This window comes from Sinocyclocheilus rhinocerous, unplaced genomic scaffold, assembly GCF_001515625.1.
Source record: "Sinocyclocheilus rhinocerous isolate Xijiao unplaced genomic scaffold, SAMN03320098_v1.1 scaffold662, whole genome shotgun sequence".
Lineage (NCBI taxonomy): Eukaryota > Metazoa > Chordata > Actinopteri > Cypriniformes > Cyprinidae > Sinocyclocheilus > Sinocyclocheilus rhinocerous.
Window position 1 is genome coordinate 1604823 of NW_015639782.1, and position 19824 is coordinate 1624646.

The 19824-nt window shown below is 35.7% G+C and overlaps 5 protein-coding genes across 6 annotated transcripts in view; all 5 read right to left on the reverse strand.

Annotated features, from left to right (window-relative positions):
- LOC107752047 (sestrin-3-like) overlaps positions 1 to 2054 on the reverse strand; it is a 21286-nt gene extending 19232 nt beyond the window's left edge. Inside the window, exon 1 of the mRNA XM_016567897.1 lies at positions 1736 to 2054. Within this exon, the coding sequence (XP_016423383.1) occupies positions 1736 to 1801 (66 nt within the window). The 5' untranslated portion in view covers positions 1802 to 2054. The remainder of the gene's footprint in view (positions 1 to 1735) is intronic.
- Positions 2055 to 7582: 5528 nt separating this feature from the next.
- Positions 7583 to 10542, reverse strand: LOC107752079 (uncharacterized protein CXorf65 homolog). 2 transcript variants are annotated; one of them, XM_016567932.1, is made up of 6 exons: positions 9970 to 10542; positions 9684 to 9770; positions 8748 to 8870; positions 8546 to 8611; positions 8095 to 8213; positions 7583 to 7894 (listed from the first exon to the last, which is right to left on the reverse strand). In XM_016567932.1, exons 1-6 carry the CDS (start codon positions 9992 to 9994, stop codon positions 7808 to 7810), a joined length of 507 nt encoding a protein of 168 aa, XP_016423418.1. In that variant the 5' UTR covers positions 9995 to 10542; the 3' UTR covers positions 7583 to 7807. The 2 variants fall into 2 exon arrangements, with proteins under 2 accessions (XP_016423418.1, XP_016423420.1); XM_016567934.1 differs by lacking the exon at positions 8546 to 8611.
- Positions 10543 to 11058: 516 nt separating this feature from the next.
- LOC107752048 (cytokine receptor common subunit gamma-like) lies at positions 11059 to 14104 on the reverse strand. Its single transcript, XM_016567898.1, has 8 exons — positions 13921 to 14104; positions 13410 to 13497; positions 13088 to 13263; positions 12558 to 12697; positions 12329 to 12479; positions 12134 to 12230; positions 11942 to 12026; positions 11059 to 11838 (listed from the first exon to the last, which is right to left on the reverse strand). The coding sequence occupies exons 1-8, from the start codon at positions 14006 to 14008 to the stop codon at positions 11059 to 11061; spliced, it is 1605 nt and encodes a 534-aa protein (XP_016423384.1). The 5' UTR covers positions 14009 to 14104.
- Positions 14105 to 14587: 483 nt separating this feature from the next.
- On the reverse strand, positions 14588 to 16329 carry LOC107752081 (UDP-N-acetylglucosamine transferase subunit ALG13 homolog). Its single transcript, XM_016567935.1, has 4 exons — positions 16134 to 16329; positions 15799 to 15961; positions 15074 to 15212; positions 14588 to 14969 (listed from the first exon to the last, which is right to left on the reverse strand). The coding sequence occupies exons 1-4, from the start codon at positions 16296 to 16298 to the stop codon at positions 14858 to 14860; spliced, it is 579 nt and encodes a 192-aa protein (XP_016423421.1). The 5' UTR covers positions 16299 to 16329; the 3' UTR covers positions 14588 to 14857.
- A 2307-nt stretch (positions 16330 to 18636) lies between these two features.
- The window catches only part of LOC107751959 (ras-related protein Rap-2c-like), a 3902-nt gene continuing 2714 nt past the window's right edge, over positions 18637 to 19824 (reverse strand). Inside the window, exon 3 of the mRNA XM_016567757.1 lies at positions 18637 to 18761. The gene's annotated coding sequence lies outside the window, so the exon portion shown is untranslated. The remainder of the gene's footprint in view (positions 18762 to 19824) is intronic.

Consider the following 19824-nt stretch of genomic DNA (forward strand, 5'->3'; position numbering starts at 1 on the left):
CACACAGCGTCTTCACGACATGGCGGCGGCGGCAACAATACTACAGCGAGAATAAAAGTTACGCCTTCTTTCTTTGTGTGAACATTTGGGCGGCGTTATGCAAATCTTCCCGCATAGTGAGGTAGATATGTGGGGGCGTGTTCGAACGAGCCGTTTTAGGTAGGCGTGGCTGACTCTTAACTTTTATAAAGAATATCTCTTTGGATTTGAGACTTTAGTCTTTGCAAATTTACAGATCTTCTTTATGCACCAAGAGCTTGTAACACTCCAAAGAGAAAGGAAAAAATGAAATCGCATCATATGACCCCTTTAAATGACACATTCCTCTGTTGTTCTCCTGTATGCGGAGTAGCGCCATCACAACAGCGGCCCCCGCAGGTTGCAGGAGGTACTGCAGGCGAAAGGGGAGAAAAACAACTTTGATTGGCAGTACATCAGCATCACTTCACACAACCGGGAGAAAGAGAAAACATTCACACAACAAGACCAAAAAGTCAAGCATGAAGAAATGTTAATAAATGCATCTTCCCTTAAAGGTCGTCCAGATTGTCGTGTCACGGCTTACTGTAACGACAAAGGGCTTTGTGTTCTGCGAAATATTACACTACGACAGCGCTACAGACAAATGACAGATTTTCATTTTTATAAAAGCTTATACGCAAGCAGATTATGCTGAAAGATTGATAATAAATACAAAATGAACAAAAAAAAACAAGTTGAATGTTCGAGAAATGAATGTTCATATGTCGATACGACCCGAAAACACTAAATCAGTTGTCTTCGTGTATAAAACAGGAGATTCATCTTACAAACAACTCAACAAAAGGCTCAGAAGTGACGGAGAGTGTCAAACCTACAAAACTTCAACATGCCAGCATCAGTAGAAAAGCGTATGGTCATGTAGGTTGAGATCATTGTTAAACCCACAACCATGGCTTAATCTGCACCAAAGGCTTTCAAGACTGTTCCAGGCTGCAGTCTTAATTCCTCGTGAAGCTTTGCTTTTAATACTTGGGATATTCAACATCAGGTTTTTCAGATGCACACCTTTATGACTGGTCAACATAATAGTTGCAATATGAAACAATGGCTATCTGAATCCAATTGAAGTATGAACTAAGCATATGCACGACAAACAGGCTTATATAGCTTATCTTACTCTTTGTCATAAATGCAATGGATTTGCAAATCTTTTCATTCCATAAAATACAAAACAAAATGACAAAATATGTCACAGGATCACTATTGCAGCTCAAACGTTAAGTCCAAGTAAAATGAACAGTAAGCCTGCAGTTTTATAAGGTGTAAACACTTTTGTCTTGTCAAAAATGAACTTAATTTCAGGAACAATAAATAATTAACACAATGAATCGGCGTTTGAAACTCAAAACAAATAGTCATTGTTTGAAACGTGGCGATCAGACAGACAAATATGAAACGGATAGATTCTGCAAATATATGCGAATCATGACATTCGTGTTTGAAAATAACGGATATTATTTACGGCGACGAGTCTTTCCTTTCATAGAGGGACTCTTGAATGTGTATTCAAAAATAATGATACACGTATACGTTTGAGAAGCGTTTTAAACATGAATGAATGAACGACATTAAAGAGTCGATGCTTTAGCTAAGTAGATGAACTGTCAACTTTGAAACTTCCCAGCAAGAGTCTAGATACAGCTATGGTTTAACGTTACAGTTATTGTTTTCACTTCAGTCATATATATGTTACCTGATTTTGAACAAACTGGTACTGTGTTCCAAGGCGATAATCCATGTTTTTCGTGCAGATGATCATTTTCCTCCCTGTAAGCGCATGAATGCGGCTCCTCTGGCTTTCTTGGTTCTTCTCACCGACTCGCTAACAAAGGCCAAGCCGCTATGAGATCTACATGTCCGGACATACAGCCGCAGTGTCACTGAGCGAAAAAACTATTGACTGACACTGCCACAGTGATGCCGTCCAATCAGAGAGTTAGTGAGGTGGGTCTAAGAGTGAAGCGAAGGCCAATCAATTTTTAGTACTGGATTTTTTATTTTTTTTGTGACGGCTGCGTTTGTCCGACATCCCGACATCCGAGCCAATGAGCGCCCGTCATGTGGTGGAAAACTACCTGTCTGTTAAACAAATTAAGCCCGCCCACTTTCATGACGCAATTCTACCTGACAACCGGGCTGCGTTCCAATCCGTTTTTTATGCCCTTCACTCGCAAACTTCCCTCCGTCTGGTTTACTCGGATGTACGTCATTGATTACGTTGCATGAGTGCCCACTTCTGGCGGAACCCTTGGAATGGTCTGAACTGGAACGTCCTAAGCCCTTGATCACTTGATTAGAATCAGCTATGGAGTTGGTTTATTGTTTACATTTTTTCCCTTACGAATTTGTTTGGTGCAGCATTCTATATGTATATACAAGGGGAAGTGCTTAGGGAAGTTCGCGAGTGCATGTCTAAAAGTGGAGTGGAACGCAGCCCTGGTTGCGATACCGCACTGTCTGTGAAAAAAAAATTGGCACATTGATGCATTTTTTATTATTCTATTGTAGATAATAAAAATTGGAAGACTGTCAATACCCTTTAAATATTGTATTCATAATAAAACTAAATAAGTAGGCTACGTTTTAAAATTTAGCTTATCCTATTTACCCTGTTAAATTATTAATTTCAAGATACTCTGATATTGATGATTTATGTTCCTTTTGTAAAAGTAGGGAGCTGTTGACTCATTTGTTCTTTTAATGTAAATTTGTCCAAAACTTTTGGATGGAATTGGCAAAATTTGTTTTTAATTTAGTAAAGGTTAACTACGTTTTTATTTTAAAGGATATTATTGTGCATTATGAAAACAAAACTAACAAAGGTCTTGAACACATTGTTAATTTATTTATATTGCAATTATTTTATATAGGCTACATGAGCAAAAAAATTTAAATTCATCCCCATTGTTTATGTTGTTTATTGTTGAATTTTGATTGTTTTATGTCTGCTTTGAAATTGTTTAAAAAAAGTCATTAATAGCCTATGTTTAAAATATTATGATAGTATTTCCGGATCCCGTTACCACTTAGACTATTATTCCATGCCATCCTTTGTTCGGTACTTGTTTCCCTTCAATAGTAGATAAATAAATAATAGCCTACCGCGCTGTCTGTGAGAATAACTTATAGCTTGTTTTGAATGAATTATTTTATATAGGCTACATGAGCAAAAATTTTTAAATTCATCCCCATTGTTTATGTTGTTTATTGTTGAATTTTGATTGTTTTATGTCTGCTTTGAAATTGTTAAAAAAAAGTAATTAATAGCCTATGTTTAAAATATTATGATAGTATTTCCGGATCCCGTTACCACTTAGACTATTATTCCATGCCATGCTTTGTTCGGTACTTGTTTCCCTTCAATAGTAGATAAATAAATAATAGCCTACCGCGCTGTCTGTGAGAATAACTTATAGCTTGTTTTGAATGAATTATTTGGCCGTTATTTCACTTGACCAAATATGTCTAAAAATGTCATAGACATTCAAATGAACAACAAACACCAAAATCTGACTGCTCAAGAGAAAGTGTTTAAACGAACTCATTTGAAGCTCTATATCCTGCGCTGTGGTAATCTAAGCACTATTTAGAAGAACCTTACATTTTTATCTGATTGGGAGAAAAATAATCCACTATCCCCGTGTATGCATACTAGTATTCGAGATGAGTAATCTTGAATAGGCTACTAGGGTTGATATTATGCAAATTGAGATGCAGGGTATAATAGTTTTTTTATAATAGAAATCATTCTTGATCCCCTCCATTCATTTTCCTCCAGTTGAGACTCTCACAGCTATAAAGGCCTTCTATTTTTTACCTTAAGTAAAATATGCTTGAGTAATCATGCATTTGGAAAATTGCACAATAATGCGCAAAGAGACAATTCTGGGAGCTAGGCCCACATTGCTTAAAAAATGAGGCCTAGCACAAACATTTAATGGGTGTAACCCTGTCCCCTGTGCAAACTGAGTAGGCTATATCATACAGGACCTTAGTGGGCTCCTTGTCACAGAACCCAGGACAATGTTCCTGGTTGTTCCCTCCCTGAAAACAGCCGTACCCTCCATTAATATACTGGGACTCAGATTTTGTCATTCAGTGAGTATAAATCTCCACTTCTTTCAAACATTAACAACATATTTTATATTCTTCCTCAGACTATTCATTTTACAGCATGAACAATTTTATTCACTATAATACTGAATATGTGAAATTTTGAATAAAACCAGATTTGGACTTTCATAGGCTATCATCTATCAGCTTTTATGTCATCTATGCACTAGAACTGTTCTAAAAGTTCTCAAGGTACTCTGAAAGGACGGTCGGTCAGGGATCATATACTCATTTATGCCTCTAGCCTTACAGAAAAAAACAATGGTATTTCCATTGTAAAAAGTAACAAGAAGAATAAGTAACAAGTTCTGAAGCATATTATGAATTGTGAGTATCAGTAATAAATAGGATAAAGAGGACGATGGGTCCTTTTAATATATTCAAATTTAATTTAGAGATTATTTACAGCAAACATATAACATAATAATGGAGGCTGTTTAAGAGAAGGTGATTTTTTTACAGAGCATCTCCTTACCAAGCATGACAAAAGTACTTTTTCAACATGTGATGTCTTCCAGTTCTGTTCCCCTCAAGTCAGAATGATCTTAACAAAAGCCTTCAAGCCTTCATTTTCTGGACTCATCCAGTCATCTCTCAAACTACAAATGAATGGGGCTCTTGTTTTGGAAAAGGTCTTAGTATTTGGAATACAGTCAATTCTGTGCTGTTAAACTGAGTGGATTTGCTTTGGATTTAGATGCATGTGATAGGCTGACCCCAGACACTGAAAATGTCATCTCATTCTTTTTTTAAATTAATGTTTGTGAAATGAGCATGAGAAAATCTTGCAATATAATATTTTAGGAGGGTGGAAGGTTGAAACAACAACAACTATTGTATTTGATTCTCAACACTGTTTGATTATCTGAGCAAAATCTAACAAACATGACAGAATGTGATATAAGGTTTCTGCTTTTGTAATTGAGAGTGTTTGCTGGCATGCCCTGTTTAACTCACGATTGTGTCTATATGGTAATTAGGGGCCAATTATTCCTCCAGTTTCAAGGACAAAGACACTCTGATTAGAATGATCATATTCATCATATTATATCCGCCAACATCAACATCTACTGTAACTCTGCATGAAAGCAGTGATGCAGTAAAGAAAATGTTCTGTAAAAATGATAGCATTTTGAAAACAAACTGGATGCATATCTGATACAATATACAATAAAGTACAAATATCAATACAATAATGTCTTTTTAAAGCTAAAACATAATTTATGAAATTTCTTTTAAAAATTTAGGGCCACATCTGAAGAGTTGTGAAGAGCATTAAAAACATTTGTGTAATATCAAATGTTTTACTTCTTTACTGTGCGTGTTAAAGCACATGGCACAGATCACACTTTGTTTTGTAAATCAAAGTATATTTTCCTAATGGAGGGTGCACTGTAAACAAATACAAGTGTCTTTTACTCTATCTGAGGCAGAACAAGCAGTCGATTCAGCTGCCTCACTCTTCTGAAACCCTCCAAAGTGCCAGTTACTGCATCATAAGTACTGAGGGTGACCCAGAGTGCAGTGAATGCTTAAAAAATAAGACCCTCTGTCCCACAAGGAGAAGGGACTTGTGTTCCTGTGTTAACAGTGAATAACAGACAGATAAGATAAAGATATAGCCTACAGAAACTCACAATGGCACAAACTGATGCATAAAGCAGCAATGTATAAAACAGGATTATTTTATAAATGTACATTACAATTAATTAAAGTACATTTGTGCATATTATTAAATATATCGCTTTTTAATGATTACAGTGAGGAGTAAGATTTATATATTGCATTGCAGCAGCTTACTGAGTATTGGGGAAAGTGTGTTGGGGGGTTAATGTGGTTAATTATCATAAAAATAAAATGCAAGAAATCCTAAAAATAGGCTTAATTTTCCTTATGCAAAGTTTAAGTTTTTATTTTGGGTTGAAATATGATCCATGAAGAAGATTTTGAAACTAAAAATATGAAACAATGAAGATAAAGAATATGTTAAAACTATACAACCAATAAACAAAACAAAAAAAAGTTTTCTAATGAAAGAACTAATAATAATAGTAGTAGTAATAATAATAATAATGTATAACAAAACTGACCAATATCATCAACATATGCAAGTCTAAAACTCTATGGTTTAATAAATTAGTATATGCTTTTATTTTCACTACTACTGCAGTTTCTTTAAAGTACAGCCACAAGGGGGCAATTTATACAACTTTATTTTGAATAGTTGCACTTATACATTATTGCTCTTTTTAACATTTATAAAAGTATAATAGTTTCTTTTCTGACATTACAGTATATTTAACTGATGATATTCAATAGAGCTTATCTAAAATACAATAACAATGTGGATACAACTTGGAATCTTCCACACATCATGACACTTCCATTTTATTTCAGCACAGGGAAACTAACATCTTGTTTAAAAAAACCCTACTGTATACATATATACACACAATAACATCTAAGAATGTTGACTGATCTCTAATTATGAGAATGAGAAATTAGAAATTAAATATACAAAAGAAGCCAATAAAAATATAGATATGGTTCAAAAAGGAGAAAGTGAGGCATTATACATTGACCACAGGCAAGCTGACAGCTGCAAACTTTGGTTTCGTAATATAGGCCACTAAGACAGTTTCAGTTCAGTGCTGTCAATCACATTCAATCTCATCACACAGTATGACTATAACTTCCAGAATAACTAACATTTGACATTTCCAAATTTCACAACCAAGGTTTTAAAAGGAAAAACAAAAACAAAAGGACATATGTGTGCTGCTGTACAACATAGGATGTCACGAAAGATTATATTGGCCATAGATGGTAAAACGGTTAACTGGCATTTCACCCACTCGTTCCTGTCTAATGGCTGCATTCCGCCCACATTGTGCTCTGCTGAAATGCTGAAAAGGAAAAATCTATGTACTGAGTAACACATCATAAAGTTCCTGCTCCTGCAAGGCCTACGTATGTTTTGCTGAAAGTCTGCAGCTGCATGGATGAGAGACTAACAAGATAGTGATCTTGAATTATATATCAAGATATCATCGTGCCTCTGACATAAAACTTATTGCAAAAATACAGTTTACACCCACTCCGTCAGCATTCAGAAAGGTTGCTTACCAAATACAGATCCAGGCATAAACATGTGTTCAGTAACTACACACACACCAAGCTATAAATATTCCTTAGATTCTCTCTCAATTTGCACCCAGCTGGGAAAAGCTTGGTAACAAACAGGTATTCATACTAACCAATCACAGGCAAGACAATGACCTCATCTGTTGCTTAATTTCAAGGGACCAGTGGAAAATTCCCACATTTTTATAAAAACAAAAATAAGGACAGACAGACAGACAGACACACACACACACACACACACACACACGACATACATTTTCATTGAAACATTGTTTTATTAAGAAAATTACTCTGTATCTTTCTTCTAGAAGATATAGTCCCTGAGTTGTATGTAATGTTATAAAATCAAAGTTGTAACTTTCCTGAATCACCAAGTAAAAAGATAAAGAATTAAAAACAAATAATACAGCATTTTTGATGAACATGTCTGTAATTTGAATGAATTAAACTGGGACTCAGCATTAAGAATGAGCATGAACGCTGAATGCTCGGATGTGAGGGTGTTTGTTCAGTTCCTGCTCTTCCTGTCCCCCGTGTGGCGCTGGACTTCTTCATCAGGGGCATTGGCATGTCTAACTTTCTTGCGCTTTTTAGTCTGCAGAGCCACATGAAAACAATACACAAGATTATTGTTCACATAAAATTATATTACTATATCACAAGCACCAAAGAGTCCTCCATAATGAATGAAACGGTGTATTATTCAGGATTTTAGGCTGAATAATACAAAAGGTGAGAGCAGGTGAACAAATAAGAGAGAACTGTGAGGTTCAGATGTGGCTCTAGGGCACTCACAGATTTAGTAGGCAAAGCTTGAGCATTGATTTCCTCTGATGTAGCCATACGAGCCTCCACAATATGAAGCTGCTTCAGACGAGTTTTCTCAAGATTATCAATCTGAGTCTGCAGGGACTCTGGAAGACATAAACATTACACACACACACACATATTAACAAGCAGTAGTGTAAAAGCAATACATAATACAAACACAATACTATGTACAAAGTTGCTATCATTAAATTATAATATTATATATATAATTAAACAATTTAGATTATCTAAAATCATTATTTAATTTAATAAATTAAATTTATTTTTACATATATTCTCTGAAAACAATGTATAAATTATTTTTTTAAACTGTTGTATTAAAATTGTATTAATTCTTTTAAAAAGTAAATGATGTTTACATATAAAACTGATTATGAAAACTATTATTTTTTTTGCAGTGTATGTGCAATGGCACCTATTAGAGCAGAGTCAACACTGCATAGTAGAGATGTGACAGAGGTATAAGCCCCATCAGATGTACCTGTACATGAAAACCCACACACACACATGAAAAACCCTTGACAGTTTCCTTGCACTTACTTTTTACTGTGTCAAACTAAATAGAAACAGTTAGCTTCAGCTTATCAATAAATATCAAGGGATAAACTCAAACTTACGTCTAATAATGCAAACAATGAAGGACTCTTTAGCCTTTAGCAGTCCACGAGCAGATTCCTGAGAATTCTGGAGCAGAAAGAGGAATTTCAGCACTCCTGGTTCATCACACAGGTCTATAAGCTCTGAAACACACACACACACACACAGATCTGGATGAGTAACCTCAAGGGATGTTGTTTCAAACACGTTTTAAAACTGTCATATAATATGTGTTTACTGTCTCTTTGCAATATTTTTGCACGCACTGAAGAGCAGACGCATTATGATGAGGACAGTGTTAATGACAGTGGTAATGAGTTCTCCATTAGTGATGGGCTGATCCCAGGTAACGTTCCTTACTACATGCCACAGATGTAATCAGACACCGTTTTAGGAGTATGTTTAGAGAGTGTGTGAAATATTAACGCCTGAGATCCGTGACCTCCTGCACCGAGGTCACGCTTTGAGGGGCACGTTGGGCTCAACTAACCTCTTCTGACCTGAGATCTCTAGAGCAAGTCAAGTACAACCCGCTTGAGCTACTTTTAAGATATCCTTAGTGGCCATTCACATAGAACACGTTTTTGCTTGGAATTGGGGAAAAAAAACTCAAAGTCTCGAAATAAGTTAAACTTATTTTCATGTCATGCGCGAGACGCTGCAAAAAGGTAAAATACACCCAGTGGAACTGAAAAACGCGTTCTGTGTGAACCAGACCATTTCTTTGATGTTGAATGTCCACTCAGAATTTGAATGACAAGCACATAAACAACTCTGGAATGACTGCAAGTATCCTTAAACGTTTTTTCTGCTGACAATCACGTCATATTTAAGTTTCTGTTGAATGAAAGTCTTGAACTGTAAACTAACTATAAATATAGTTTGACTGATTATGTGCTTCTGATTATCCACATATCCTGATGAATGAAAAATACCCTCGAGAGAGCTGTACATACCTGACTCAGCAAGTCCCAACCTGGTTTTTATGTACTTCATGAGGACAACAATTGGACAGTTGGTGTTAACCAGAAACTGGTTATTATCTAAATACACAAACATCACATTAATATCAGCTTTTTGTCATTTACATAAACAGATCAAATAGAGAAATTTAAGTACACACAAAGCATGTTTTGTCAGTTACCAAGCCATATATAGATCTAAACATAGAATGCACATATTGCATTGATATTTAAGCAATTTAATAAATTTTCTCATCATTGACATGATTGAGATCATTACCTCCATTTTTAATGTAAATAAACATTGCGGCAGAAGAGAACTTGACACCTCGCTGACTGCTGTTCAGTTTTTAAGATGCTGCCTGCTGTAGCCGGGTAAGAAATTAGTGACACAACAGACAAAGAGTAACATAATCATCAAGACTGTGATGTCACAATGACAGGGAATCAGAGTAAGATGAGGAAAAACATTTAAACTAGGGCAAGAAAATACAACAATAGCATAATATGCACAATCAAAAGTTTTATTACATATTCATTCAGCATGTTACCAAAATGAAACAGCAGTTTTATTAATCATTATGTGCACACCCTACAAATGAAAGCTGCCAAGCATTTTGAAGTGTATTTTTAATGTATTTGTAACTTTTTGTTTTTTTTTGTAATTTGTAACTCAGTGTCCTTATTTTCAAGCACCTGGTCACAAGGTGATTCTTAGTGGATTTACAAAGTTAGTTTGCTTCAAGTTCACAAAGTCATAAATTGAACAAATACTTGTAGTATTAATTTGAAACAATAAATATATTGTTTTATAATTAAAAACCTAACAAAATTGGAAAAAGTGAAACTTCTGTTTTCAGTGCTGTCTTTAAAATAAATGCCATTGGTTTGAATTTTTTTAAATAAGACATTAATGTATTTTTAAGGTTGGCTTACACTACTGTTCAAATGTTTGGGGTCAGTAAGATATATATTTTTAATATGTTTATTCAGCAAGGACACATTCAATTGATCAAAACTTACAGTAAAGACATTTATAATGGCTGAAGATTTCTATTTCCTATAAATGTTGTTCCAATAAATGAACTTTCTATTTATCAAAGGATCCTGAAAAAAAAAATGTATCATGGTTTCCACAAAAATATTAAGTTTTTGAGATTAATAAGAATAATAAGACATTTTCTGGAGAAGCAAATCAGCATATTAGAATGATTTCATGTGACACTGAAGACTGGAGTAATGACGCTGAAAATTCAGCTTTGGCATCACAGGAATAAATTACATTTGATAAATGTATTCAGATTAAAAAATACTTTTTAAAAAATTGTAATTATATTTTACAATATTACCATTTTCTACTGTATTTTGATCAAATAAAAGCAGTCTTGGTCAACATAACAACCCTAAACTTTTGGGCACACTGTAATATTGATTGAGAAATGTCAACAATTACATTTACTACAAATACATAAACTCTGCTTACAATAAGAAATGAATGAGGTAAAATAAATGTGCAAAAGGAAACATTAAAATGTTCAGTAAGAATGAGCTGACAGTGCAGGTGAATGGTTAGTGCCAGCTCTCCTTCAGTGCTTGGTTCATCTGCATGCTCTTTTTCATTGCTTGGTTCATCTGCATGCTCTTTTTCAGTGCTTGGTTCATCTGCACGCTCTCCTTCATTGCTTGGTTCATCTGCACGCTCTTTTTCAGTGCTTGGTTCATCTGCACGCTCTCTTTCATTGCTTGGTTCATCTGCATGCTCTTTTTCATTGCTTGGTTCATCTGCATGCTCTTTTTCAGTGCTTGGTTCATCTGCATGCTCTTTTTCAGTGCTTGGTTCATCTGCACGCTCTCCTTCAGTGCTTGGTTCATCTGCATGCTCTTTTTCAGTGCTTGGTTCATCTGCACGCTCTCCTTCATTGCTTGGTTCATCTGCACGCTCTTTTTCAGTGCTTGGTTCATCTGCACGCTCTCTTTCATTGCTTGGTTCATCTGCATGCTCTTTTTCAGTGCTTGGTTCATCACAGTTGTCAGTTTGAGAAGCAGGACCGGCGTCACAAGAGGGCATAAGCTCACACACGTCACAGGATGGCTCTGTGTAGTCAGGCTCAAAAGCTTCCTTCAGCTCTCTGGAGATGTGAACCCAGCTCTGAGAATAAAACGAGAGGGTTACAGCGTATCCAAATCTGAAGAGCACATTTACTCATAATGACCTCGTAGGAATACAGTAGGAGTGTTAAAAGAGCAGATACCTCAACATTTCCATCATGTTTATGAAACAAATCCTGTAGGTTTTTGCTAGGGTCAGGCACGACTGGAAGAAAGATGATCTTTTTCCTGTATGTAAATAAATAATTTAATTATTATTACACATGACTTCTGGAGGTAAATATAAGACTTTTTAAAGATCATTTTAAGAGTGAAAAGTCTAAAACATCTCTCACCTCTCACAGTAACACAATAAGAAACCCAGCAGAAACAGCAGAAGGACTGACACAATACCATACAACCACGTCCACCAGCCTTGTCTGCTGATGTTCCCTACATAACAGAAACATGGTGGGGGGAAAAAAAACTGTAAGAAGATAAATGAGAGCAAATCTATCCATGTCCCTCACTATGTGATAGTAGTATCTCACCGGTACTGCCCCACTCCACCGGATCACTCCAGTCACTCCAGAGATCTGAATCACCACAGGTGTCAGCAACAGTGCTCCGCACTTGGAAAACATAGGGCTTGTTCTGTGAGACCTGAGACAGACTGTATGATGTACCTGTCACGTTTGAGGACTGGGAGCAAAAGACAGATGAAGATGAGACAGTTGTCAGTTTGAATGTAAAATGGTAATATTATATCTCTAGTCTCACCTGGCTTGTGTCTTTCTGGTTGCGCACCATATAGACGACACATTTTTTTTGGGGGGGGGAACTACTGTTCCACTGCAGTAAAAGTGTGCTGTCCTGCTCATTCCACATCACTGAGAGGTTATAGGGTGGGTTTAGCTGCACTAAACAAATACATGTACAAACACAAACAAATGAGCCACTGGTTTGGATATAATTATGTCAGATATTAAATGGTAACTTGCCAAATAACTAAATAAAAGAACGTAAGATATTGATTTGAGATGAAATTATTTTATTATGCAAGAAGAGTGACAGAGGACATCTAGAACTACGGTGACACAGCTGAAATCTGTTCCCTGGGATAATGGCCATAGCCTACGGTTTGTTGGTCATTATGAAAAATATAACGATTGGAAGGGTGGGGAAATTCTGTAAATTAATAAACTACACTACTGCTAAAAAATGGAGGTTTGGTTTTTGAATGGTAGTGTAGATTCACAAGCATTTTTTGACAGACCATTGAAACGTTGTAAATCTGTTGGTTTTCTTACCTTTTCTCTGGAGGGATTCAAAGGTTTTTGAAATAGTGTGGTTTCCGTCAGTGGATACATTTGTATAAAATTTTCTAAACTTGTGACCAGGGTCTTTGAGAGGAATTCTGCAGCCTACAGTGTAATTGTGCTCCATTATGTATTCTGGACAGTCCTGTGAGAGATCCTTTTTAAATCTGACAAAAAAAACAAAAAACACTATTGTCTTATATTATCTCTAATTTATCAACTACCACAAAACAATATTCATTACACACACACACACACACACATACTTGTATTTGTGGTTTACGGGAGGTGGGTGAAATGGGCTGTCACTTACGCACTGCTGAAGGTGTAGTTCATTGTTGATGTGTTTGGGTGCCAGAAGCACTCCACATAATCAAGGTTGATGATCTTACACTGTACACCTACATGGGCAAACATGATTCAAATTCATTCATGTAACAACTCATTAATACATTTTTTCACATTACTTTTTTTTTTTATTTTGAACTTGTTTCCTGCAACCCACAGACAAAACTAATCAGTATCAGAATCTCAAACCTCAGCAGCATCATCACAACTACCATAGACACAAATGACATACAAGAGAAAAACCGTGGAAATCCCCACTAAAACCATCTAAATGTATCTCTCAAACTTTTTGCTCTTAGAAAACCAAAACTAAATGCAAACATTCAATCAGAATACTTATACAATCAATATTTTCAGTAAGAATTATAATCCCAATCTTATAATTTATAACTTGAAATTTGCTTACCTTTAATTTATAACACCATTAACCACAAAAACATTATTCAGTATGGTGTTGTGTGTAATTATATACTTACTCAGATCAACTGCTGAGCAGCATCGTTGAAAGGACAGAATTAAGAACAAAAACCCAAAATATAGTCTTGATGTGTGAATGTAAGTCATGCTCTCTGAGCGTCTGAGTAACAAATGACTGTGGTCTAATACTACACAGGATGTTCACCACAGCGTGTTTCCTTCACAACTTCTGCTTCTTTAAAGGGGTCATATGATGCTATTTTAAAGATCATTATTTTGTGTATTTGGTGTAACAGAATATGTATCAGTTCAAGCCCGAAAGGGCAACAGAGTCGCGTGACTCTGCGCTGCGCAAAACTCCGCATTTGAACAGTCAATAGCAAATATTTAACTAGTAACAAAACATACTTACAGTCGCTGATTCAGAAGCGCCAGATTGTCATAGCAATATAAAGAATATCTCTTTGGATTTGAGACTTTAGTCTTTGCAACTTTACAGATCTTCTTTATGCTCCAAGAGCTTGCAACACTCCAAAGAGAAAGGAAAAATTGAAATAGCATCGTATGACCCCTTTAAGAATAAATAAGATAAGCAACCTGATAAGTTTCATTGTCACTTTATAGAACAAAGTCATAAGGAAAAATAGGTATAAAATTAAATTTTTATTAGCAATTACTGTAATTGGAAATGCATAGTAATAATAATAATAATAATAAGTTTTAATAACAGCTTTTTTAATATTAACAAGTGACTGTGACACAAATAATGTGCCAAAAAAGACAGCACTGCATAATACAGCTGCACCACTTGTGTCTGTACTATCATTATACACTCCTCCAGTGCATATATCATCTAAGGTCAATTATTAGTTTGGCAAAAACCAGTTGTTTTCAAACAATCATCTCCTGAGGGTCCAGTGCAGGATTTCTCATTAAAACAGGTTCAGCCTCTGCCCAAATTCTCATCAGTAATCATCCCGGTTCAAGAGAGAGCTCTCAAACAAGTCCAACGGCCTTATCTAAAAAGTTGGCGAAGTTCCGCAGTTGACCAGGCACATAGGTAGTCAAAGCAGACAGATCCATATCCCTCAAAGTCTGTGGCAGAGTACTGTGATGAAGGGTGAAAAACACATGAAGATGTACATTTCCAGACAGCACAGCAATTTAACCATAACAATAATCTTGAGCACTAAAACAGTTGAGAAAGTGAACCTGTAAGTGCAGTAGATAAGATGTGAATCTGCCTGCAGCTGCTTTGCGAGCTCCAGCTGGTGATTGTCCATTAATTTATCATTGACCACCACGAGGAGAGCTTTATTTGCTCCGAGTGCTTCCAAACAGCTTCCTGCTCCTAATGGGGATAGAGCAGATATTATGATCTAAAACTCATTTCTAATCCGAGTTCAACTTTAACAAATGTTGTGTTATGTAGGTTATTACAAAATCAACAACAAACTATATTATATCAGATCAGGGGTTTAGTTTTTCCCAGACAAACTAGATTAATTATAAGCAGATTAGTTTTCCCCCCACCGATGATAGTACAGTACTATTAGATGTATTGTTTATTTGAAAAAAATATGTTAAAATATATTTCTGTTTAATTCAATGTTTCATATTTTTTTTAATTTAATTTCCTCTAAACATTTCCCCTGACCCCTAGCACTACCTTGCAGCCATTAGTTTGAAAACCCCTTTATTATATAATACATATTTTTTAACAGACACAAGTATTGCAGATATCACACATTTTAAAGTAGAAACATGAAATTTGATTGTTTGACATTTATATTCGTCAAATATATGAACTATTTATCTTTTATCAGATGATTATTATAAAAAGTTTCCTTAATTTGCCTGCATCAAAAAGAATCAAATTAATTTATGTTTGAACTGTACTGTATTTAGTGTTTGGGGCAAAGTGAGCTTCAACACACCAGCATGACTGATGACCAGATCTGAGTGTCTCATGTCCTCGGCGATTGAGTCTTTGAAATGAAACACTTTAAGTGTCAGTCCTGGACAGCTGTCTGGATCAGGCACAACTGAACCTCTGCCAACCTGAAGCACCATGTCTGTGTAGCCACGGTCAATGAATGCCTTCATTCAGAAACATGGAAACAGCCATTAAAGTGAGCCCGGAGATATTTAAAACCGTCATATTTAAAACCAAACCTTATAAATCTAGCTCTCGTTTACCGACAAGTATTTGTGACAATCAGCTTACGTTTCCTTAGCACTTCTTCTCACTATGTATGAATGACATTCTTACCTTCACGGATTCATCTGAAGTCACAGCGCCAATCAGATCATCAAAACTTGTCGTTCCGACAGTTACGAATACAGTTTTCATTGTATCAGTATGGCAGGCTTTACCAAATGTAACAGAAAACAGAAGTGAACAAAAATGAAAAAAGAAACAGACAAATGTAAACATGAAGGGTCTCTTAACACGCCATCATTCAAAATAAAAGTCCTAATGGCTTTTAATGGAACTACTAGAATCGTGTGTGATTTTAACAGAATACAGAAAAAGGTGGATTTTTTCTTTCTTTCCTCTTCTTATTTTTTTAAAACAAAGTATTTGGAAAAAAATAAAAAATGTAATCTTTAAATCTACATGACCCATTCCTGTTATGTAGAACATTTTCAGCTCCCCTTCACACATCTTTATATATTACAATAAACATTGCACTTTTTAAAAATATTAAAATCATTTTCTATTATCAAAATATCACAATTACTGTAGGTGAACATGGGGAGAGTTGTAAATATGTTCACTTTAAATATAATGTTTCATAGAAATATGTCCATAAACACAGGCATATAAAAGCTCAAACGGTACTGCATAACTCCAGTGACCCAGTAATTATTAAAACCTATTCAGCACCCTTTACACAATTAAGTGGTTCTCAACCAGGGGCCCTCAGAAAATTTACAAGCGGGTGGCAGGATGATTTAAAAGAATATATTATCATTATTAATAAAATGATTATTAAAATGTATAAATATGTTAAAATCATTTCAGTAAAAACATAAAGATGTAAGATTGGAGGTTGAGAGGCAAAAAGCGTGAAAATCTTTCTTTAGCAGGTAATTGCCGTTTCAAATGCTCATAATTTTGCTTTGCACACTTGAATCTGGACCCCAAAAGTATTTTTTTTAAATATATTCTCTAAATCAGTAGTAGGCTGGATAGTGAACTCTGGCTGGGTAACGCATGAACATTTAGAGACTCCAGAAGCCACATTTATGATCACAAGCCTTTGGACTCAGAAGTGGTTTCTGTCAAGTCACTCAGCCACAGCTATCTGATCAAGTGCTGCAGATGGTCATCCTTCCAGCAGGTTTCCAATCTCCACACAGAATGTTGCAGCTGTTATAGTAGCCATTACATTATTGCCTATCTCCTAAACCACAGGCCTTACAGACAAGCAGCATAAGGATGAAGCTTGCAGGTTCAACTTGTGTTCAATTACTTGAAGGCGTTGTATTTTTTGTATTTAAATACTATTTTAAATACTTTTAAGAATGCACATGTTCCTATTTCTTTGTCCTCTCCATTACGATAAACTGCAACAAAATCCTGAATATCAGTCAGATGTGTATAACAAAACATCTATTTCAAACATTGGGTTTCCACTACAATAAGACAGATTGTTGGGAACTGATAAATGGCTGATTTCCAGGCAACTTAAAAGGTCATTATCAAAAGCCTATTGTGAGGTATTGCATGCATTCATTTCGAGTTCTTTATTTAGTTGTTTTGGTTTAAATGTCTCAAAAATGTCAATGATAACCAATTTTGGCATTTTATGTGCTTACAGTGATAAAAGCCAAAAGTAATATCTGCAATACAGTGCTGAATGGACTATTAACATTTTAAGTTTCTATTGAAGCAGTGGTGGAAACGTGTCCAAAACATATTGTAACTTGTTGGGCACAAATAATATGCAAGAGACACGAAAATAAAATACAATAAAAGAAGGACTGACTCGACAGGGGTTTCAGACTGTAATCATTTAAGGCATCATCAATGCTGTACTTCAGAAACAATGCATACTGTAGTCACAAAAAGCCAAAACAGCCAACAGAATATAAAAACGCAATATTTATCCATCTTGGTAATTAAAGACTTTAATAAATAGAGTATTAGGAGAGAAAGCATACATACCAGTAGTTTAAAAAAAATCAAAAGGGAGAAAAATGAAACGTTAGATATTGAGGTCTCAAACCTGCATAATGGCTGTTACAGCTTAACAATTAGATATCAAACTTAATATGTTAAAAGAAAAAACAGGGAACATTTACAACAGAGCATCTCCAGGGGTATTATAGCCCTGAGCTGACCTGCTCGTCATAACCCTTTTCCCTATATAAGAAAAATAGCTATTAATAGCCGTCACAGATATCCCCATTCCCAAAAGTTTTCTGTGCTCCAATTTGCAGACTTGACTTGTTTCCAGGTAACCAAAACATAACTTGAAGATATTGTATATGTGCTCTACAATCCAGACCCAGTGGATTTGAGTTTTGAAGACCCTGCGATGATTTATTTCTGGACAGCAAAGCCAAGCCTCGGCCAGATGTCCTAAGTGTCAGAGTTCAAGGGGCGCCCAATAATGCAGGGAATGAGGGGAGGGTATCATCTTCTGTTTCAAGTTTTTGTATTAAATCACACAGTAGTGTGTGAATTCATGACAGCGTTGATGAAGTACAACTCCCTCACACCTTCAGCACTCATACATCCCTATAGAAGAGCTTTACTACGGACAGCAAAGCCAAGCCTCGGCCAGATGTCCTAAGTGTCAGAGTTCAAGGGGCTCAGTGGCACAGGTGTGGCTCAGAGGGTCATGTGATCAGAGACTGGTTCAAGAGAGCATCCATCTGGATCATGTGTCTAAGAAACACAGAATTGAGAAAAAAACATATTCGACTTATTTAAGTAAGAGCGGGCATGACCATTTCTAACTTTAATGTACTTGGGCTTATCTGTAAAAAACATGTTATTCTCTTTTTTTTTTTTTTTGAAGAATGTTGGTAACCAAACAGTTGCTGGTAGCTATTAACTTCTATAGTATTTTTTTTTCCATACTATGGAAGCCAATGGCGACCAGCAACCCTTTGGTTACCAACAATCTTCAAAATATCTTCTGTGTTCAACAGAATAAAGAAACTCAAACAGGTTTCGAACAACACACTGGTTTGTAGCCCACAAACCATACCTTTTACTGCACTTTGTTTTCTATATTTATTTATCTATAGCAGCAAATGAATCAGAAGTCTTGCACATTCACAGAAAATAGCTTTCTTTCGAATTGAAAAATAAGGTGGATAACATTATATATATATAGCATTATATGATACTACGCATTGTCTTTGGAATTTAACTTCCAAATAGATGACATTTGTTTAACTAAAGATCATCTTCAATCAACAAAACGTTTGTATAAGACTATAAAAAATTGTTTACATAAAGACACCACTAAAATGGCACATCTGGGTCATCCTAAAATTCTCCAGAACACCATTTCCTGTTTTGCGAGATCACTTTCCATTCAGGATGTTCGGTTTTCCTCTTTATTCACAAGGATTGTCCCTGTTCTCATGCGTCTGACTGCTAGTCCAGAGAGCGCAGTCTCTTCATGCTTCATCTCACTGGTATTGGGATTAAGCAGTTTTATTCTTCACACCACATTCTCGGTGCGATCCAATGATAACAGAGATGAGTCAGCCTAGAGAGCTGCTGTCCTCAATTTATATATATATATATATATATATATATATATACACAGTGCACAACATAAATGAGTACACCCCCTCTGAATAAATATAAAAGATGTATTTTCTTAACGATCACTAATATAATTCATGGGCGAGTATCAGTCACGCTCACTGTTGCCAATTCCGCGGTTTTCCCGCGGAATTGGGCTACTTTAACACTTGCCGCGTTTTGTAGTTTT